Here is a 22,661-nt window from a genome sequence, read left to right as displayed (position 1 = left end):
TATATAGAAGCTTAAGAGATGTCATGATGGGATCGATTGAAAACACTCTAGTTGGCCTACTGTATTTTGTCATTGATAGCATACAATTTATTAGTGGAAAACTCTGCTGCTACAAGTACTTTCCATCACTGGCGGCATATGAAACACTGCATTAAATTTAACCCGCCTGGGATGTGTCTGCACTTTCGACTGGCTAGCAATCCTAGCAAGCTGGCATGCTATTGTAAAAATCCCCTCAGATACACCAAACAGTGGAAGTGACAAAGGGCGTAGTCTTACCTGGTGCTTCTGGAGTGGTATTTATTTAATGATCTTGATTATCTGACTCCAAAATAATGTTTTAACCTTTCCTCTGTGCTAACAGCTATATATAGAAGGAGAATGCAAATTATCTGCCAGTAGTGTGGCTCTATGCAGTCCGATATCTATCTTGGTAGATGCAGACGTGCCTCTGGCGTATCGATACTATTGTGGATCCTGCTACGTAAGAGTTAAAGTGGAAGGCCAGATTAAAGTGAATGCAATTTATTGAACAGTAACGACAATATATAATGGTGCAAAATGTGTATGTAAACGCTATACTCAAATGGCATGCAGGAAACAATGTTGACGAGTCGAACCATTCCACTTTTCCCTTATATATCCAGCCATCAAATCATCAAATAAAGTAATCAAATAAAGGCACAATCATAACAAAGCAGTACATGAAAGATCCTGCTTGTGCTATTTCTGTTAGCCTGTCACACCAAATTGACCTTCATAGCTGGCTGGGCGCTGACACATAGATATCAATGTCTTCAGTCAGCGCCCACTATACCACACCATCTAAGACACCAACTTATTCCCCATGACATCGGCTTTCCGACAATACCAAACATGATTACACTGTATTATGGAGAACCAAAAAGACGGTTTACGATAACATACATTTGGATTCCTTCACATACACACAATACAGCACCTGGAAAATACTTCATGGTAAAAAAAAAAAAAATCTATTACATATACCCAAAACAGACTTTTATTTTGCAATTTTATATCCCAAAATATTCATTGAAATTTCTCGCTGTTTGTTGGAGACAAAGAGAGAGAAATTTTGAGTATTTAATTTGAAATGCATTATTCAAGCTCCGATGCAACCACTTGTTCCACTTGTTTAACACAAAAATTTGTGTTACATTTTGCCCCGCTCTCCCCTACTATAGGGCAGGAATAGTGACTTTCAATTATTTTACAGATCGAGAGATCGCATAATGTGCTCAATTCCAAACTGATTCCTAGCATGAGTAAGCATCTATCCTTAGAACACATCTTGGCCAGGCAGCACCTCTGGTTGTATAAAAAATTCATGAATGCAACGCATAACAATGCACATCAGTACCCAAGTCTTTCCATCATAATACAGTCTTAATGTTTAGTTTATTGTGTCAATAAACAGTCAGTGTTGAACATGACACACAAAAAAATTATTTTCAACTCACAAATGTTGCACACCCACAAAACCAATACACAATGGCTTGGCTGAATACGATTGGCTGGGACATGTGTATTATTTCTCCATCTACCACTACTATGGAGTAGCTCCTGCAAAAGTTCAATCATTGTTCTAAATGAATCCGATAAATCCGGTCTAACTCGATAAATAAAGTGGAAATTTGTAAGAGCAAGCAAGCCAACAGTTACAATATCATACTTGCAATAGTGAAAGCTCGATGTCCATGAACGACTGTATAGAGATTAGCTATGCTAGTTACAGATTTACTGCGTTTATAGTTCAGCCTCTGTTTCAAATATAAATCGGTAGTTGACTAGATAGCAATTAGTGATTTTAAAAAAAAAATGCTGTGACACCATTTTGACCTAAAACCGAACTGAATTTTAATATTAGGTAACCCAGTTGAGGCAGTCAACTGGTAAAAGGCGTCCATTGCTAAGTGCTAGCCTATAGGGTATGGGATATTTTCTAGAATACTTCAGTAGGATAACGTTTTCTTTGTAATTGAATCACATATTTTGAAACGCATGCTTTCATTACAATTGATGGAGGTATTATTACAATCATTACAATCTGCCTCGGGCAGTTTCCCTCAGTGCAGAGCTACTATGATAAATTATGATAAATGATAAATTAATAAATGGAGCCAAGCTCCAACACATAGCCTAGCCTTTGTGAGAAAATAAAAAGATAGAGTCGGCATGTATCTGACGAGTAATCGATCAATTCATTATTCGTATCCTTCCCTATGAATCCTTCCCTATGAATATACAAAATCAGAGTAGATAAAGCTACTAAATAATAAATAAATAATAAAGTGCACTCACAGTTCAGCAATGTTACTTTTTACTTCAGAAGAAATTATTATGCTAATTATTATGGTAATTTGTTTACATGCAAATGTATTTATCACTTCACCAAAATCAATGTGATTATTACAAAAAATGTAAGCAAACTGAAGGCATTATTACAAATTTTATTACAAGAAAAACTTTTTTTTTTAATTTTGATGTTAATCTGTTATTATTTATTCATATGTTGGTATATTTAAGTGTCTTAAAAACATTACAGCTACCTGCGTCCTCAGGGACTTAAAATTCTACAGCCATTTCAGAAGCAAAATGGCACCAAAATTTTTTTTTGTTTGAATGGCGCTCACTATCTTATTCAAAAAAAGCACGGAAGGGGTTTTGTATTGGTGAAATTAAAAGTTATTCAAATTGTGGCCAACCCCTGTCTTCACTTTATCTCGATTATTCAATTCCGATTCATCCAAGTTATGGCGGGAGAGAGGCCCTGACATGGCTAGACAGCTGAAAACAGTAAAAGCAACCAGTGTTGAAGCAAGGCATGTGCAATCAATCTACACACTATGGTATTCATCAACCAATGGAAATAACAATGACACTATGACATACATTGATTGACAGTCCCCTCATTATCATATGGATGAAGAAATACAGAAATAAATTAATAAAGAAATAAACATATACAGAAATAAATGAATCAAGAAATAAATGCGGACAAAAATCAGATATAAACGAATTGAGAAATAAATACAAAAATTAATATATAGAGAAATGAATGAATCAAGAAATAAATAACTATGAAAATAAATAAGTGCAGAAATGCCCATTTATGTTTATATTTAATCCATTCATTTATTTATTTCTGTGTACATTCATTTTATTTTTTTTTACATTTTTCTTGCATTCATATTTATTTATTCCCCCCCCACCCCCATCCCAGGGTCATTGGGGCTCACTGTTCCTTATTGCACGTATGAAATGATGGCCACTAACCGCTTTTCGATTCTTGATACTCTAGTTCTTCTGTCTATCCAGCCTGATCAGACTTTTTATATATTTCGCATTTTTAGAGGTGAGAAGTATGATGTCCTTTCCTAAAATCCTGAACTTAACCCAGCTCCTGTGCCCCTCCCCAACTCCAACCACACTTCCTTTTATAACTATATCTTCCCCTTCTTAACCCTAAACCTAACCCCACTTTCCTTCCTCTAATTCTCACCCTAACCCCACCCCTTCTTCTAACTCTAACCCTGACCCCACCCCTCTCTCTAACCCCCAAAGTTTAACCTTTGACCACTATCCTTAGCACCGCCCTCACTCAGCGCTTATCCCCATGTACTTTTCTGACTCTAACGTGGACCTTTCACTAGCTCGTATCTAGTTTGCACCGTAAGTGTTGGTTGCGTTGCGATGGTGACCTTATTGGAAATTCCGGGTGTACCTATAATGACTGGCTTGGTTGCGCTCCCTGTCGGGGTTATGGCCAGTGTTTCTGGGCTAATATCTTCTTCCCTTTCCCCTGGATGTGACGGGTATTCAACAGGCCCGTGCAATTTAAAGCTGAATGCTCTTTACAATAATGAATAACAAAAGGAGTTGCTCCAATGGCTTAGTTTACATGAATGAATGTTAATAGATTAGTTCATTCTCTGTTCAGGTTAGTTAATGAATGAACTCATGCTGGTTAATGGAAACTTATTGTGAAATGTTACCAAAAAAGTGGATCATCCAAAATCTGTTTTATCATCATTTTCCCAAACTACCTCCCTGTACAATATTCTACTGTGTTTGAAATTTGCTAAAATTGTTTTTATGATCATTAAACATCAGAATATATTTTGCCACCAAATACTTGAACTATTATTTCATTGTGTACAATACAGTGATTTAATGGTAAATTCTACTTCTACTGTATTGTACTTCTAAGAGCTTTTTTCTGATGTTATATTCTTTATTCCATAAAAATCATTTTCTACCATTTTCACGCACCATATGCTCCAAATAATTAAGAGAACAACTAACAATGACTTCACTCATTAGTTTATTTGTGCCTTTTAAAATGTATTCATAAAATGTATACATGAATCAAGTATGATTTTGATTCCTCATTCTTTGTAAACCTCTTTATTTAATAACATATTTAATTCAGTTTTGTATTAATATCTTTCAAAACCTGGTTTTGTTGCATATGCTCGTAAACTGTGACAATAATCGGGAAACTGTAGACTAAAAAAATGTGTAAATAAGTGCCTAAAGAAACTAAAAATAAGTAAAATAAAAAATAATACCTCCCTAAATATTTAATTCAGCAAGCACTATAGTGAACGCACAGTCAGAAAAAACTTACGGATTAACTTAACCTTGCGATTTTTTGTTCCCACGGCAACTTGCTTTCCTTTGGTGCTGCTGATGTATTGCTTTTTTATTTATCATCTCCTGCTCAGTAGGCGTGAAAAAATAATTAACGGTGTTTCACGGACTCAGAATCTATGTTGAATAATTTTTTTCGACGGGAGACTGGACATAGCTTTGCCGTGAACTCGAATGGTTTGGGCTTAACCTATCCGAGTTTGATCGATCATCTCATTTGGAATCCGCTGTTGCGGTACCAAGAAATATGGACAGGCGAAATATGACTCACTCGTGTCAGGCTTCATGTTTGAGCTTAAGATTTCTTGAATTTACTTTCTGGAATGGACCACTGGTAAGCAACCCATCCCTCTGAACAGACCTTGAAAAGCACAGAGAATATATTTTTCTACGCATTTGAACTTCACTGATTCTCTGCATCAAGCCTAGCTGTTGAAAAGTAGCACATCCTAATAAGGCTGGAACATCATCTTTCATGAATGGAACTGAATGTCAAATTTTCCACCGTTGTGGTCACATTTCAGAAATCTTTGATGAAATGGTTACATCTAGTGGCCAAAAAAGGTAAGGAGTCTGCATATGCAATTCAATCAAACCACACACACACACACACATATCTTGTCTTTCAAGTTAACATAAATCAAACAAACCTTAATGGTGGCCTCAAGACTGTAAATTTTAGGAAACTGGGAAAGGTATAGCTTTAAAATTGCATGGGCTGGAGATGGGAGCTTTTCATGAAAAGCAATTGAACTTGCCCCTTGCAAAGAAATTTGTCTCTGTTCTCTCAAATATTTGGAGCACATGGTATATAGAAAATTATTTTTATGGAATAATGAATATGAGAGTTCAAGTTCTAGTTCAAGTATTTGGAGGCAAAATATATTCTGATTTTAATTATTAACATTTTTAGCAAATTTCACATATATTAGCTAATTTCAAACACACAGGTAGCCTATTGTACAGGGAAATGCTTAGGGAAAATGATAATAATGGATTTTGGGTGATCCAAATTTTCTAAAGATTTTCTTTTTGTTCTGCTGTAAGAAGATCTATTTTGAGTGAAATTTCTCTTATTCCAAACACATTTTCTTGTGATTATTTTATTGAGATGATCCCAGTTAGGTTGTTTTTCAGCTATTCTATGAGCAAAATCCAATTTTTAAGATTTCTCCAGTGGCTAAAATTTGGTTTGGTGTATTCTGTTGTGTTGTGTTTGCACTGTTGTACATTGTAATTCAACAAACACAGTCAATACCAAAAACTGCATATGTGTCAATATATGCATATGTTTAGTCCTGGGAATATGGTATTCACCTTTCTAATTTTGTGTTTTTCGATCCTACATCTGTCCTGTTGTCCAGTGAGCATTCGTTTGAAAGGTTGATATTTGTGTCTGTGTCTCTATGGTTTTTAATGTAATATATGAGTTCTAATCATATTCCCCATCTCTCCTTCATATGTTATGTCACAGTGATTATACAGTTTTGACATATATGCAGTTTGTTGTGTTGACTGTGTTCAATTAAGTATGTTGTGTTTGTTGTGTTGTTTTTGACTGTAGTGGCCTGTTTGTGAAATACCAGGTTTTGTATGGGTACAGTGTTGATTTTAGGGAGTTTGCTGCTTACCACATGGTCCTTGAAGTTCTTGAAGTTTCTTTTGTAGGCACGTTTCTTTTGATGATCTTGTAGTCCTGGAGTAGGTCCGTGATTTGTAGGATCCTGGCCAGGTTGTCTTTAATTTTCCTGTTTGCTTCTTGGCTGAATGACATGTAGACAGTGATACGGTGCTGTAAAAAAAAAGAGAAAAAAAAGAAGTATTTGCCCCATTACTGATTTCCTCTATTCTTGTATATTTGTCTCACTTGAATGGTTTCAGATCTTTGTAATATGTAATATTACAAAATGTAATATTAGGCAAAGGGAAACTGCCTAAACCCAAAATACATTTTTAAAATTATTTCTGAATTTATTTAATATCACGCATGTTTAAGGAAATTAATTGATAATTAGATTCAGTTGATTGAACACAGCCAAGCTTGATTGCAGCAAACCATGTTGAATCAAACTATTGAACCTTACCATCAGAGTGAAATAGTCACCACGAGTTTCCACAGGCACACTATGCCAGGATCAAAGGAAATTCCAGAAGAGATTAGGGGGGGAAAGGCATTTCTAAAGCCGCGTTTCCACCGAAATTACCCGGAACTTTCAGTCCCAGGAACTACTTTACCAGGAACTAAAAGGTTCCTTCAGCCAATGGTTGTCTGCGTTTCCACCGGGGTCTAAAGTACCGCGAAGATTAGGTAAATTAGCCCACTGACGTTGTCGTCGGTCCATCTGTCATATGAGTTCTTCTGTAACCCCATACTACCACCGAAGTAGCCTACATTATTTTCTAATAACCGGGACAGCCCGGAGGGGTTTATTCCACTTATATACAACGCGTTACCAACAATGACTATATATGGTTACTTTTGTATTTATTGATTTTCATATATCCTCTCAAACACATTCATTAACAGCAGAAAACATGCACACGTTGTAAACAATTAGCTGTTTTATTACTTTCTCGTCGTCAATTCCATATAGGCTAATCGCAAAATGACAAGAATAGAACGAAAACTCGGACTTGCGTGAAAATGTAAATTAGTAGTGGTACAGCCACCGTTTGCTTTCCTTCGAAGTTACTGCTAGCCGAGCAGCGACGTGTGCCCTTCAGATGCGAACCATGCACCATAAATGAGTCCATAGTTTTCCTGGTCTTTTCGTGGAATTGAAAAATGGCAGTAAAATTGAGTAAAATTACGGCAGTCTGAAAAAGCTAAAGGGAAGATTACTAGAATTAACCTGTTATTTTACCCGGATAAAAAGTGCGGAAGGTGATTTCCAGTTTGCTTGTACTGTATCACCAATGTTAATCGTGCAGAACTACCGCATACCTCACATAACTGTATCAAACGTTTTGAGTCAATTACAACGGGCTAACAAAGAAAATCCGGAAGAAAATATTCAGCAACCGAATTAATCCGTTTGAATGTTTTGGTAGCCTACGTAATATGCTGTCCCAGCACGAATGCTTAGCATTTTATAAAACGAATACTAAAGCAAGAAAAGAACAGAAGAGCACACGTTATAATTCCAAGACGTTGACAGGTTATAACCAAAAGAAGGCTACTGCGCTGCATAACATACAAGTTTGATTTGAAGTTATTATGAAAATAAATTGGTTTGCGCTGCATATTTTCAAACATGGCGGGTAATGGCGGAAAATAAATACAACACAAACGCTACGAGTACTCGACCAATCAGAAATGTTCAGCGCTGCAAGCTCCACCCAAAAGGTTCCTGTACTTTCGGAAAGTACTACCCCCCGAGCAGGAACGTTTTGGGGGGTAAAACAAAGCCCCCAGAACTAAATTTAGACCCTAGTTCCTGCGGTGGAAACGCACTGAGTTCCTCAAAAGGTTCCTAGTTCCGGGGTATAGTTCCTGCGGTGGAAACGCGGCTTAAGGCTCTGGGGCTCACTAAACCACAATGAGAGCCATTATCTGCAAATGGATAACACTTAGAATAGTGGTGACTTTTCCCAGAAGTGGCCAGCCTGCCAAATTTTCTCCAAGGGCGCAGCAACAACTCATCCAGGAAGTCACAAAAGATCCAAGAAAAGCATCCAAAGAACAGCAGTTCTCTAGCCTCACTTAAGAGCAGTCATCATGACAAAAACACAAAAACAAAGACACTGGGATTATGTCCTATGGACAGATGAATTAAAAGTGGAACTTTTTGGCCGAGCACGGGTCCTGTTATGTTTGGCGTAAATAAAATGCAGCATTTTACAGTAAGAACATGATACCAGCAGTCAAACACGGTAGCGGTACTGTAATGGTGTGGGAATGCTCTTCCGCCACAGGACCTGGACAATTTGCAAGTGACCATGAATTCCGCTTAAGGAGAATGCCTGATCATCTGTCCATGATCTGAAGATAAATCGTAATTGATTCATGCAACAAGACAATGATCCAAAACACAAAAGCACATCCACATCTGAATGGCTGAAAAGAAACAGAAATGAAAGTTTTTGAGTGGCCTGGTCAAAGTCCTGATATGAACCCAATAAAGATGCTGTGGCAGGACCTGAAACAAGCAGTTCATGCTCGAAAATCTACAGATTTGTCTGAATTAAATCAGTTCTGCATAGATGAGTGGGCTAAAATTCCTCCACAGTGATATGAAAGACTGATGGGCCAGACTGCATGTGGTCCTTCGGGGTTATTGTGGCCGTGGTTCTGGTTCCGGTCACTGCACTGCCTTGGGGTTCCACTGCTTCTTCTGTCTCCATTGATTTCCTGCTGCTGTAGGGCTTCCAGGGGAGTAGGTCTACCTCAGCATCAGCCACTTCCTCTGGTACTGGTTCTCGTCTCGGTACGTCTACCTCAGCATCAGCCACTCCCTCTGGTACTGGTTCTGGTCTCGGTACGTCTATCTCAACATCAGCCACTCCCTCTGGTACTGGTTCTGGTCCCGGTATGTCTACCTCAGTGCCAGCCACTCCCTCTGGTACTGGTTCTGGTTCCTGGGTGTTATAGTAGCAGTTTGTCATGTTGTAGGTCGTGGTGCTATATGATTAGACACAGACAATAATTTACTTTGTTAAATTTTACTACATGCTTATGTATTAACCATGTACTTATCATATATTGAGTTAAGTATTTTACGTATCAGTAAAAAGCTTTTTTGTTTATAAAAGCAGGGACTGTCCCAGTTTTCTTCAGTTCAGGTTTGTTCATCTTGGCGTTTGTAAGTGCCAAACTCTTTCTGCAGAAATAAATCCTATATATATATATATATATATATGAATATACCTGTGTCTGGTTATTCTAAGGGAAGAATTTTCTCTGCTCAGCACAGAATAAGAAATTAAACACAATTTTCTCCAAAACTATTCAAGCAATATGTGATTTTGGGAAATCCCCCATTGACTCCATTACATTACATTACATTACAGGCATTTAGCAGACGCTCTTATCCAGAGCGACGTACAACAAGTGCATTGGTTCACGATGTAGAGGTGCAAAAGAAACACTAGAGTGAAGTAAGGATCGTAGTGCCAGAAGTGACCACATCGATCAGGACTCCAACCCTGTAGAGTAAGCTGTTCAGCAAACAAGAATCCTACCTCCCCCTACCCCTGGCTCCCATTCATTTTCGCAATTGCTGTGCTTTGAGCGCCCCCTCTTGGTAATTCTGAGTGGCATACCTTCCCTTTGAAGGTATACAAGTTTGTTCAGAACACTTTCAGTCATATCTGGGCAAATTTCCTTCAAAACCCGACCGATACAATAAATTATATCCTGCTTCAGTTTTTTGTTCCACCACCCTTTTGCTAACAGGTCTATGCCCAGTTCAGCTAAAGGCAAATAAATCTTTTGGTACCTTTTGGTTACGAGTTGCTGAAATTCCCTCTGAACGTTGTCCTCTAACCAGACAGATTGCACCTTGTTGCACTGAAGTCGCAGATTTTTAAGTGTGGCATGGCCAATTTCAGCTTAGCCTACCAGGTTTTATAATCCTGTAAGGGACGTCTGCAGGACGAATTCATTCATTCATTCATCATAGATGATAGGGGTGGAGGGAAATACCACTAAAAGCACCAAAGCATAATATATTTGATATAACTGACACCATATCTGAAGAGTGGCGGCTCCCAGATTTTCAAAACACCCAGAGCAGCAGAGCATGATATACTGTATATTATGTTTTCATCTGTACAAACAATATGTGCTAATACGCTCTAATTCGCCTTGCCTACTTAGTCACATTTTCATGAGCTGCATAGCTGATGTTACAAGGTAGCACAGAATGTTGAAGTAACACATTTTAAATTACTCTAATTTCTCCCTCACCTTTCAGTTAATATCATGTACGAGTGCTGTATTGGATATAGTAATAACACTTAAAAGTAACAGTATATCATTTTTATTTCTCCATTTAAAACATTTCCTTGATGTCATTGTTAAAAATATAGAAAAAAACCTGGGAAAATGGAGACACTATTTGCATGTAATTTATGTAATTTTGTTAAATATGTATTGTTTTACAATGTCTATGTTTAACATTTAAGTTTCTTTAATATTGTTCAGACAGAAAATAAATAGTTTATAATTTTAGAAAAACTTCGATGTTGCTTTAATTATTTCCATTATATTGAACGCAATAATGGTTTTTGACGACTTTTATTTTGACATTTTCAGACCCTTGCGATACGCCTTTTTGTCGCTGGCTTCATAATGCATAGTAATGTTTTGGGCATGACTACGGAAGAGAGCTGTCATGTTGAATTGTTTCTTTGATTACTTTCGACTATTTTGATTTCTGACCATGTCGGATTAACAGCCCACATGATTTCATACAAATACAGAAATAAAAAATGAGTCATATATTAATCCTCCATTGCTGTTTCGGTCCTGCGAACTGAGTTAGAGTTTGTTTAGATCTTATTTACAAATATGAGTCGGTAAACCAGTGTAATTTCTTGTAGCTAACTATAGGCTAATCATGGATTTTGATTCCTCCAACCTTTCTTTGGATTGCTTGATTTATATTTTCTCATTTCTCGATGAAGACGATTTAATAAGAGCTTCAGAGGTCTGTAAGGTAAAAAGAGAATACATTGAAAGTTACTATTTTATTATCTATAGCTATAAATAATATTTCACATTAGAATTCTTGCTACTTATATTGGTTCATAGATTAACTTTAGTGGCCTAGATATAGAACCACAAATATTTTAGTTTTTGCAAAATAGCTTCGCTACAACGTCACAAGTCAGTGGAACAGGTTCTGGAACGAAGCTATATAGCTGCCTGTAGGCCGACGTAATTTTTATTACTGCATATTAGTAATATTAGCGGAAGGTTGCAAGCTAAAATAGATACTTTAACTGAAATGTTACTCTGCTTTAGGTATAACATAGTATAACATTTACTTTTGCAAACGTTAGCAAGTCTCTTCTGTGGGATTTTGTCAGTGAAAATGTTTTCCTTTTTTAAAATCCCGAATGAAATTCCGGTTCCGTCCGAAGTTTTGGCATGAAGCTGCGGTAACGCCTTGGTTGTGGAGGTGAGTTTTTAATTTCTTTGGCAAAAATTCGGAGGCTTGCCACCAATTTACTTGCCTGCACAACACCAGAAATTTGCCTTGTTTGCCTGCTTTGAGTATTTCACGTTTTCGGTAACGGTTTGCTTTATTGTTTTATTACTTCGGTAGCCTTCGCCTGTGTGCACATTCGACTACTGAACTGTGTATTAATTTATTGTAAAGCATTTCGGGGGTAATTATTATTATTATTAGGGGTCCAAGTAGTGAAGCTGCAGGAACCCTATTGTTTTTATATTATTATTTTATTATTATTATTATTATTATTATTATTATTATTATTAATAATAATAATAATAATAATAATAATAATAATAATAATAGGCTAATAATAATAGTCATTATAATCATAATAATAATACTACTCCTAATAATAATTATTATTATTAGAGGTCCAAGCAGCAAAGCTATTATTATTATTATTATTATTTTATTATTATTATTATTATTCGCTAAAACGAAATGGGCATCTAAAACAAATCATAGAGCTTTGAAACTTGTCAGGTATGTTGCTTTGCCTCCCCACTACTCAGGTTATCGCAATGACGCCTTGTGGCCAGATGATGGCGCTGTAACTCAGCAATTTTATGTTTTGGCCCATAACTCCTTTACCGTGTGGTGTAGAATCAAAATGATTTTTTTCCACAAATTCTGTGGCTCATTCTGAATAAAATTCATATTCTCGATTTAAAAGTTTCCGTCATTTAGCATTTTTGGCAAAACCTACTTTTGCGAATTAGTCTGGGGCCGTTTGGCCTATCATCACGAAATTAGGCCAGAAAGAATATGTGGATGCTGAACCTCAATAATTATCAAAAAAATGTTGACATTTCAAAACAATATGACCGGCACTCGTCAATCAATTGTCATGGGCGTGGCCATGTTTTACTTAAACAGCTGTAATTCATGAACGCTATGTCATGAAATTCGGTTCATTAGTAGGTTACCGCATATGATTCCGAGGAAGCATACCAATTAAAAAAAATAATCGAAATACCTACAACTTTTCAACCATTTGACCAATCAGGCTAAAATTTTGCATGCTGCATCTCTTTGAAAGCCCCCACCAGTCACTCTAATGACCCAAAGATAACTTAAAAAACATGGATGCCATCAGCTAATCAGCCATCAGCAGCCATGTGACAAGCTTAGCAATGGCCGATTATCATGAATTTTGGTGAGTATATCGACCTCTTAATTTGGTACTCCCTTCTAAAATTCGGGAACCATTTTGTTTTTTCGCCATTTTCAATTTTTTGCAAAAAACCTACTTTTGCAAACTAGTCTGGGGCAGTTTGGCCCATCATCAACAAATAAACTTAAAAGAATCCCTGGAGTCTGAACCTCAATTGTTTGAGCAGAAAAGATGAATCTTTACATGCTATTCTTTGTGTCAGTCTGCCATTGAATGCACAATGAAATGGCTATGTCTGAAAAAAGGCCATTCTCACACATGCACTTGCTGTATATCAGGTGCAGGTAATGCGCTACACAGCACGTAGACCATAGGCTGTATAAAAAATATGGACAGAGTGACTGTGACGTCACCCATTGACTTTCTATGGGCTTGTCAAAATCAAGTTGAAACCGCAGAAGTGCAGTTTTTGGTGCCAGTGACTGCGCAGTGGGGAAAAAGGGGGGTGGGGGCGGACCCCATATGGTCATGAAGTCCAGGCTGCGTCTGGGCAGTGTGATTGACAGTCCGGAGACATTGCTAAGCACAGGAGGTGCCACTCCCCCAGAGTGATGCAAACCGTCCGCACCGGCGCTACTCAGCAACAAGACCAGGAAGTGAGCTTCAAAAACAAAGCCTGGCTTTGGCCGCCCTCTAGTGGACAACTTTAAATATAGTCCCATCTAGTGGACAACTTTAAATATAGTCAGTGTCAAAGTAGGTTAAATGTAGAATGTGACAGAACCCGTTATATCTCTGGTGGAAGGAGAACATTGTGTGTCCTGGTACTGAAGTCCCTCTTAATAAAACTTAATAATAACACTTACCTGTAATGTATAAATGGCTTAATGACTATTGGCATCCAAACAGCACTGACTTGTAAATATGCCTCACCCAGACAGATGTGTCTGCAGCAGTGGACCTTCTGCAACGTGGCCCGGTCGGAGAGCGGGAAAGGAAGCTGGAGGAGCTACTTCCTGCGCCGTGCGCGGCTCGAGCGCAGAATGGAGACGGGGCGGTCGGGCGCGGACTACACCTGCAGGAGCCTGAGAGGGCACACGGGTACGATGTTCCTGTTCTGGCGGCAAATTTAAAAAGATCCCGTTTGATTTACACGACAATCACATCTTATTTCTGTTACAAATACATGCCAGTTTCAGGCATATAAACAAAAAGAAAAATTATGTCTAGAAAACATTCATTGTAACGTGTATGCTGTTAACTCTTTTTTGTACCTTATTTTGTATTCACTTCAGGATGAGTGGTGCTTATAACTAGGCCAGATGGATCACAGAATAGATGCATAAATCCTCTCTAACAGAAGTGAAATAGTGTCATTGTTTAAAACATGCTATAAAAAATATTTGTATGTAAAAGCACCACAATAACAGGGATAGCAGAAGTGCTTGAACAGTCTGTTCTTGTTTGATGATGCATGGTTAGGTGGCTATCATAATTCGGTTCACGTTCGGATATTTGAGCAAAAATATGTTGTATTATGTGTCATGTCATATGGTAAACTGCACCTAGGAATCATATGAGCATGAGTTATATTGCAGATGGACAGGTTGTATTTTTGCAGAAGCACTTACATTTCATAAATCACCTTAATGACATGCAATTGTAATGCAGGTTGTCATGGTAATGCTAAAAAAGCCTTTATAATCAGACAGAACAGAGTCAGCCCCTACCATCATGGAAACACTGGCTGTGAATTTTCTGAATTCAATTTTGCTTTCGAACCTTGGGCATACTTAGGGTTACAAAATCCCAGGATTTCCTAGTTTACATTTTCAAAATGTTTTCCATGGAATTAAACTGGAATGGTAATTAATGGTTGTTTTTTTCCACAGAGATTGCGGCGTCTCTCGTTTCCTTTTAGTCTTTTTTACTATCAGCGGAAATGCACTTTTCAAGACAAATAAGAATGCGCATTGTAAACTTTTTTATGGGGTTGCTGGCTGATGTTAAGACACTATTCCTCTTGTAGTGCATGTATGGGCCCTAAGGTCTCAGATTGAATCTGGAAATGGCAATACCAATGCAAATTTCGTAATGCCAATAAAGCACTTTTAATTTGAATTTGAATCCCAACCAGGCCAGTGCTGTGGCCTGTAGTCCTAGAGAGTGATGCGGAATCGACAGTAGCATCTTCCAGATCTGCGTCTCATCTAGCGACCCCTGCTGGTCGATCGGGGGCCTGCAAGTCAGCCTATTAAGTTGCACTCACAGCAAATTCCTCTAACTCGTCTGTGCATTGTGATGTGAAGTCAGGGTTGGCACTGTATGCTTAATTGATCATGAAGGATCCAGTAATGAGCTCTTGATCAGTCCAAATTGGGTAGAACTTTTTTACGTTAGCCCTATAGCTTTGAATTCTAAAGTAAAATTGAATGTTACAACACTGCATTTTCTACCATTCTTTATCTTGCTTTATATTGTTTTCACCTCCTGCACCTTTGTTATTAGGTAAAGCCGAATATAAGCAGAATATAGTCCGCTCGTGCGGAAACAGCTGTGCGTGTGATCTAATGGCGGACAACTCTGATCCTGGCGGACTGTGTCTGCAGGTGCTGCGGTTCATTTTCAGTCAGCAGCCAATCGAGGCCGTGAGAACAATGCGTGTGGAATCTTTGGCCAATCAATGATTCAGATTAATTACTGGTACTTAAGCACACAAAAAACCAGCCAATAGTGTGGCCCTTGCACACTATTGACCCTGCCGTGCATACATACAAATAGTAATAAATTGAGCTTCACTATGTTTTGTATGTTTGCGTGCAAGTTTATACTGATTAGCAATTACAAACGTCAAACTGTACTCTAAGTAGAAAATCTCTACAATGTGCACATATTCCATCATATTAAGAAAATATATAACATGGAACTTAACTGGGTAGAGTTTTGACAAATAGCATCACAATATCATATTTAGATTATTTACGCTATCACCACATTCACCAGCGATAATTTACCTCCACAGAAGCATTTAGCTGAGTTGAATAGTTGCAGGAACATCGCCGGAACCTTCCATTTTCCCAGTGTGCCTTCATGTTCAGTCATCTTTATAGGTTCCACAATTACTCATCTAAGATGTCAGAACTTGTTTGAACACTTTTGTTCTTGGAATTTCATGAGTTGAAACAATCCAAGTGTGACGATAAAAAGATCCAGTGAATTGTTTAAATATTACTCATTTCACAGGAAAATCTGACTGAAACAGAGAATACAGAATTCTCAAGTGTACAGCATTAAATAAAATGATTAATTAATGAATAATATAATAAATTAATTATTAATTAATAAGTTTCTGAGACAAAATTCCCATGGAAAAATGTGAAATTTATCAGTAATGCCCCCCCCCCCCACAACCCTTTTCATACTGCAAGGTAAAAATTTGGGAAACTAATAATAAAAATGAATTGTTAATTTGGCTAAAATAAGAGCTTGCATGTCTGGGCATGGAAGCAGGTGTTATTATTGAATGAATCACAGTGCTGTCATTTTTTAAAACGCATTTTAAAAGGCACTGCTCTTTTTTACCTCACAGGGAGTGTAGTTGGTTTGGTGTACCTGGCTGGAAGTGATGCTGACATTTCAAGCTCCGCGTCAGTGGTGTGCAGTGCATCCACAGATGGGACGGTACGGGCATGGGACGTCCAGCAGGTAGGTCATTTTTCTTTACGATAAGAAAAATGATTTCATATAATGGAGATGAGAATGTGATTGGGATATATTGGTGTTTGTCACAGAAGTCACAGGTGTCGTGGATTCTGTGACTTTACCCATATTTTGACATTTCCATAATCTTCATTTTTTGTGCTTTTTTTTTCTGTGATTTTTTTTGGCAGTTTTGGATGGTAACTGTCAACCTTAACGTGGACTACAGACGGTGTTATTTGTATAGGCTTATGCATTTTAATTATACCCCATTGCTAAATGCTGGGAGAAGCAAATTGCGACAATGCATACAGATTCTGGAATGCACTCTGATCAAGATTCCCATCATTTTCAGTTGTAGCCATCAGATGTTTGACGGCCCCTGTCAACAGTGTTCATGCCCAGCGATCTCTCCCCTGTGCGGTAACATCAGTGACAACAGGCGCTCATCAGAGACTCAAACCTCACAATGTTATTATATCGTTTTTAACATATTGTACCAAAACAAACTTTGAAGAAATAAAACAAGCGCACAGGTGCTGTGTTTTATTTCAGCAATGTAGTTTTGACCATGCCCTATTTCTAACAGCCTTCTGTTAAATTGAACGAAATAAGCATGCTGCTCGTTGATTTTTTTGAAACTTCTAGCACTTGTTACTGTTGCTACAGTTGCACGTATTATTTCAGCCATTTCCCTCTGCTGAACTTGAGATCTATGAATTAATTTAATTAATTAATTAATGTTTAAAAGCACTCCCGCTTTTTTCAGTTTTCTGGGATTTTCAGCAACTTTGCCGTGACTGCTCCGTAACTTCAGCCAATATTTTCCGTGACAAACACCCAGCCTTACTGATCAGTAGTCTGTAGTATTTTACCTCTTAGAATTCACCAGAAATGATAATTTCACAGCTGATCTTTAAAAAAATGTTTTTTTTTAAATATCTGGGAGGGCATGTCCCCGGATGCCCCTCAAGGGTTGCAGTTCTCGGGGTCTATGCATTTCAACCCCCCCAATATTCAAACTAAAGTTAGGCCCTTGAGGTAGTTCTTATGCGTGATGTTGTACAGTGGGAGGGTATTGTGTGGTGCTGAATACAGTGGGAGGGTGTTGTGTGTGATGTCATACAGTGGGAGGGTGTTGTGTGTGATGTCATACAGTCGGAGGGTGTTGTGTATGATGTCATACAGTGGGAGGGTGTTGTTTGTGATGTCATAGAGTGGGAGGGTGTTGTGTGGGACTGAACCTCCTCACTGCGCTGTTGTTAGGGGACGCAGCTGTGGGCCACGCCTGCTCAGAGTGCTCTGTGTGACATCACCGTGGATACCAAGCTGGGGACCCTGTTCACCTCAGACACCGCGGGGAAGATTTCGGCCTGGGAGGGGCTCTCTGGGAGGGAGGTGGCCTCCTTCTCCACCTCCTCCTCCGGATGCAAGCTGCTTGCTTACAGCGTGGAGAACCAGTCCGTCCTCATGGTGAGGGTCTCCAGTCATAAACACCATTTTGTCTATGGCAGGGGTGTCCAATCTTATCCAAAAAGAGCCGGTGTGGGTGCAGGCTTGTGTTATAGCCCAACACACCTGATTCTACTTATCAAGGTCTTGATTGAAGGCCATGATTAGTTAATTAGTCTATTCAGCTATCATAGGGCTGGTCTGAAACAAAACCTGAACCCACAGCAGCTCTTTTTCGATAAGATTGGACACTCCTGATATAAGGGTTATATTTTGGTGATGTAAGCACAATGCAAAAAATGCACTCAAACTCAAGATGAACTTGACTAGTTCTGGTAAAAAGAGGTCAAAACATTATCTGGTTAACATTACCTCCCCCCCCCCCCCCCCATATTATATGTGAGGCCCAACTTACTGCTACAGCCCACGTCAGTTTGAGGGTTAAAACAGTATGATAGTGGTGAGGGCACGTGCCGATGTGACCGCGCTGACCAATCACATCACACGCCGCATTCCCTGTGCTTTCTTCCTCGGTGTCATCACAAGCAGCCCCTCTTCATTACTTAGCCTGTCAGACCAACTCATTTATTTTAGCCACAGCAAGTTAGTTTTAGCAAGCTAGCAAGCCAACTACTCAACTTCAGCAGTCGGTGACAAAGCTAATTCATGAGTGAATGTACGTTATAAATGGTTACAGGAATATTACCAGATGGCTGTGCTGCATTGTAGCATCAAACCAATTTAAATGTGTGAAACAAATCGTGACTACTAATTAAATTATTAAATTAAACAAAGCTGTCCAACTAATTGGATGTATTGTAATGAATGAACTTTACAAAACCTTTTTCTTTTATAGGCTGGGACTGGTGGTGGTGCCCTCCACACCCTGACAAGCCCTTCCCTTACACAATTGTCACGTCACATGTTATTCGATACCTTCAAAATCAACCAACTAATTTCGTCTCCTGACAGAAAATGGCTTTTTGTAGGGGCACAGGAGTGCATCGACACAAGTCCAAAGGTAAACCTAGTGTTTCAGGAGACTGAGGCCAAGGTCTCAGTGAGACACAGTGTTTCTGAAGCTTAGGTCTCAGTGAGACACAGTGTTTCTGAAGTTTAGGTCTCAGTGAGACACAGTATATCTCCAGTTTATGTCTCAGTGAGACACAGTGTTTCTCCAGTTTAAGTCTCAGTGAGACACAGTATATCTCCAGGTTAAGTCTCAGTGAGACACAGTGTTTCTGAAGCTTAGGTCTCAGTGAGACACAGTGTTTCTGAAGTTTAGGTCTCAGTGAGACACAGTATATCTCCAGTTTATGTCTCAGTGAGACACAGTGTTTCTCCAGTTTAAGTCTCAGTGAGACACAGTGTTTCTCCAGTTTAGGTCTCAGTGAGACACAGTGAGACACAGTGTTTCTCCAGTTTAGGTCTCAGTGAGACACAGTGTTTCTCCAGTTTAGGTCTCAGTGAGACACAGTGTTTCTCCAGTTTAGGTCTCAGTGAGACACAGTGTTTCTCCAGTTTAGGTCTCAGTGAGACACAGTGTTTCTCCAGTTTAGGTCTCAGTGAGATACAGTATATCTCCAGTTTAGGTCTCAGTGGGACACAGTATATCTCCCGTTTAAGTCTCAATGAGACACAGTGTTTCCCCAGTTTAGGTCTCAGAGAGGCACAGTGTTTCCCCAGTTTAGGTCTCAGTGAGACACAGTGTTTCTCCAGTTTAGGTCTCAGAGAGACACAGTGCTTAGGTCTCAGTTCTTGTCCTCCATTTTGCAGGTTTTCTTCAGTGAAAGTCTGAGCTGTCCCTCTGAGGACGAGCCCCCACTGCGCCAGTCCTTGCCTGTGTCAGACTGCTGTGCGGCTGCTTTTCTACCGGCGGACCCAGCCAGATTGGTTCTGATCCACAATACTGAAAACCGTGGATACAGTACCCTCTCCGTCTTCAACATCTCCATGAAAAAATCCAAATATCAAGTGGACATTTTAGGTGAGGTTCAGTTTCTAAAGAAATGCACGGCAGTTTCACAGCAGCAATGTTTTATGTAGCATGTAGTGTTTAGTTTTCATTTTCATTTCAACATTTAATTTTCATTTCAACATTCCAAACACGGTGTCATATGGCAGTACTGCTTACACGTATGTGTATATGCTCTTTTGTATGTGGGTGTACATGTAGGTGGCAGTGTAGTGTCACGTGACTGGGAGGAGTCACGTGTCTGCCGTCTCCTCCTGAAATCAGTAGGAAGGGTTTCTGGCAGGAGACCAGCAAGTTTGGTTGAGTCTGGGGGTTGGGATAAAATGGGACACAATTTAATCAGAAGATTCACCTTTCAGTTTAAGTGCAGAAACCAGGCTTTTTGGAACATCAAATTAGCGAGTCACGATTAGAGTCACGATCAGTCATCAGTACTCACCTCCATTTTAGCAGGTGCCATTCTGTGACCCTGTGGTGACAGGTGGAACAGAAGCCTTTGTTCTGTCTTTGTTTTGTAGTTCAGCAAGTCGAGACGTTTCAGTTGGAATTCGGGGGAAGGCGTCCAGACGTCCTCCTCCAAACCCAAGGGAGTGACACTCTTGTGGTTGCCGTGGGGAACAGACTGAGAGTTTACACACTGAAAGGCGTTGTGCTCGCTAGCTTTGAGGACCACACGCAGCCCATCGCAGCGCTTTGTGTGGTAAGCCTCATCTGACCAGTTTGTGCTGTTCGGCGTCCATGCAGGCCGTTGCACGCATCTCATTGGTCTAAACCCATGACCCTTCTCATTCAGGACAGCTTCCGGGTCGTTACGGCGTCACGTGACCTCTCCCTCAGAGTGCTAACATGGAAGAAGGAGAAAGACAAAGGGAGAACCCTGCAGAGCAGATTCCACCTGCTGGGAGGGTCTCACACCATGTCGAGGTACTGAACACCAGCCAGTCACATACATTTTTCATTCATAAATAATGTCGTAAAGGTCATGAGGCAGCAGTCTACTGTTAGGACTACTCTCATGTACACACTTACCGCACAACATGCAGACTTCAACCCTATGTGTGTTTCTCCCGTTTTAATAATGTCAGTCAGGGCTGCCCAACCCTGTTCCTGGAGATCTACCGTCCTTTAGGTTGTCTTTCCAACCCTAACATATCACACCTCATTCAACAGCTAGAGATCTCCTGGAGCTGCCAATTAGTAGAATCAGGCATGCCAAAGTAGGGTCAAAATGAAAATCCACAGGACGGTAGATCTCCAGGAACAGGGTTGGGCAGCCCTGGTGTGTGTGTATGATTACCATTTGAAGCAGTACAGTTTTAATAATGTACGTGTTACTGTCTGTTTTTTTTTCAACCCCACAGAGGATTCACAAAAGTGGCTTGTGATTATGTGAGCATCGTGGCTTCAGTGCAGTCTGTGAATGGAAAGGATGTCCTGAAGGCGTACTCCTTCAACTCCTGAGGTCATCACCGCCTGAACCCGTCCCCACATATTTAAGGATGCAAGAAAGGGCAGCTCTGACTTAAAACTTTTGTTGCACTTGATGGAAAAAATAATCCTCAAAAAATGCAGTAGTTTCATCAACCTACGGTAATGCAGTTCAGTCCAAATAAAATTAATCCTATATTCCTGTGGCCACAAGTTAGCATCTATGTGAAAAACTTTAAAAGAAATGACTAATACAGAAACACATCCCTGACTGCAGTAACCTCACTGAATGAAAGTGTAACTGATTTGTCTTTTCTAAATATCTGCTATGCAAATATAATGTGTGTGGAGGTACTTGGCTGCAGGTGAGACTGAAGTCATTTTGCCTTCAGTGTATTTCTGTTCAAGCCAAATCTGGTGCAAAGACTTTATCAAATGGGAAGCAAGCTATAATACAGCAGACAAGAGTCTGTTGCAAACCCATGGCAGTCGGAAAGGCATGTAAACACACAAACACAAATTAGATACACAAGTCATACGCACATACGTATATTACGTGATCCGTTCATGTAAGCGTACATACGACTAAACTGGGCTACAGCCATGTCTATACATTCCAACCGATCCTGGTTTTGCTAGTGCAGTCAGCAAGCATTCAATCCAGCCAATTCAGAACACATAAGGCATGTTCTCCCAAGAAAGTTCAACGGCATATATACGGTACACATTCAACTCACAGATCAGAAAAAGTGTGTTAGAACTTTGGAGCATAGTATTGGTCCAGGCAAGTTGTTTAACCCACACTAGCTTGTTATTTCACCATCTAAAATGAGCCATGGTTTAAAAGCAGATGGCTTAAAGCAGTAAGCAGTAGTTTAAGATGCACTGTGTTGAGTTTGGTTCTGAATGGTGTCAGGGTATCTGACCAAAAGCATATTCCACACCCAGAATCAAGCTTGGACCTTTTATTTGGATGTGTTCTTGTTTATGAACTAATAATGAGGGTGCACAGCTGGCCAATAAACAGCTGAGCAATGACTGTTGCTTTCCTAAAATGGTGGATTATCTGTAATTCCTAAACGGATCACTTGATGTGGATGCAAATACCCTCACATTAAAACCGATATTCTCCACTTTA

General features: G+C 39.3%; 1 protein-coding gene across 3 annotated transcripts; it reads left to right on the top strand.

Annotated features, from left to right (window-relative positions):
• Positions 1-10,955: 10,955 nt before the first annotated feature.
• Positions 10,956-22,661, top strand: fbxw12 (F-box and WD repeat domain containing 12). Of its 3 annotated transcripts, none has more exons than XM_064299825.1 (10): positions 10,956-11,324; positions 11,761-11,798; positions 13,907-14,070; positions 16,559-16,674; positions 17,935-18,141; positions 18,977-19,141; positions 19,897-20,107; positions 20,614-20,795; positions 20,889-21,019; positions 21,457-22,661. In XM_064299825.1, exons 1-10 carry the CDS (start codon positions 11,235-11,237, stop codon positions 21,554-21,556), a joined length of 1,404 nt encoding a protein of 467 aa, XP_064155895.1. In that variant the 5' UTR covers positions 10,956-11,234; the 3' UTR covers positions 21,557-22,661. The 3 variants fall into 3 exon arrangements, with proteins under 3 accessions (XP_064155895.1, XP_064155894.1, XP_064155896.1); XM_064299824.1 differs by having other exon boundaries at positions 10,957-11,333; XM_064299826.1 differs by lacking the exons at positions 10,956-11,324; positions 11,761-11,798 and adding an exon at positions 12,328-13,011.

This window comes from Anguilla rostrata, chromosome 11 (genome assembly GCF_018555375.3).
Source record: "Anguilla rostrata isolate EN2019 chromosome 11, ASM1855537v3, whole genome shotgun sequence".
In the NCBI taxonomy this organism is placed as follows: Eukaryota; Metazoa; Chordata; class Actinopteri; order Anguilliformes; family Anguillidae; genus Anguilla; species Anguilla rostrata.
The sequence above is the reverse complement of the archived record's forward strand: the minus strand, read 5'-3'. Positions and strand labels throughout refer to the sequence as shown.

What these genes read in the sequence shown, in the direction of transcription:
- fbxw12 (XM_064299824.1), top strand. Translation starts at nt 11,235, where the DNA reads ATGGATTTTGATTCCTCCAACCTTTCTTTGGATTGCTTGATTTATATT. An exon ending in GAGCTTCAGAGGTCTGTAAG is followed by an intron (nt 11,334 to 11,760) that starts GTAAAAAGAGAA and finishes TTCCGTCCGAAG; the next exon opens with TTTTGGCATGAAGCTGCGGT. An exon ending in ATATCAAGTGGACATTTTAG is followed by an intron (nt 20,108 to 20,613) that starts GTGAGGTTCAGT and finishes TTTGTTTTGTAG; the next exon opens with TTCAGCAAGTCGAGACGTTT.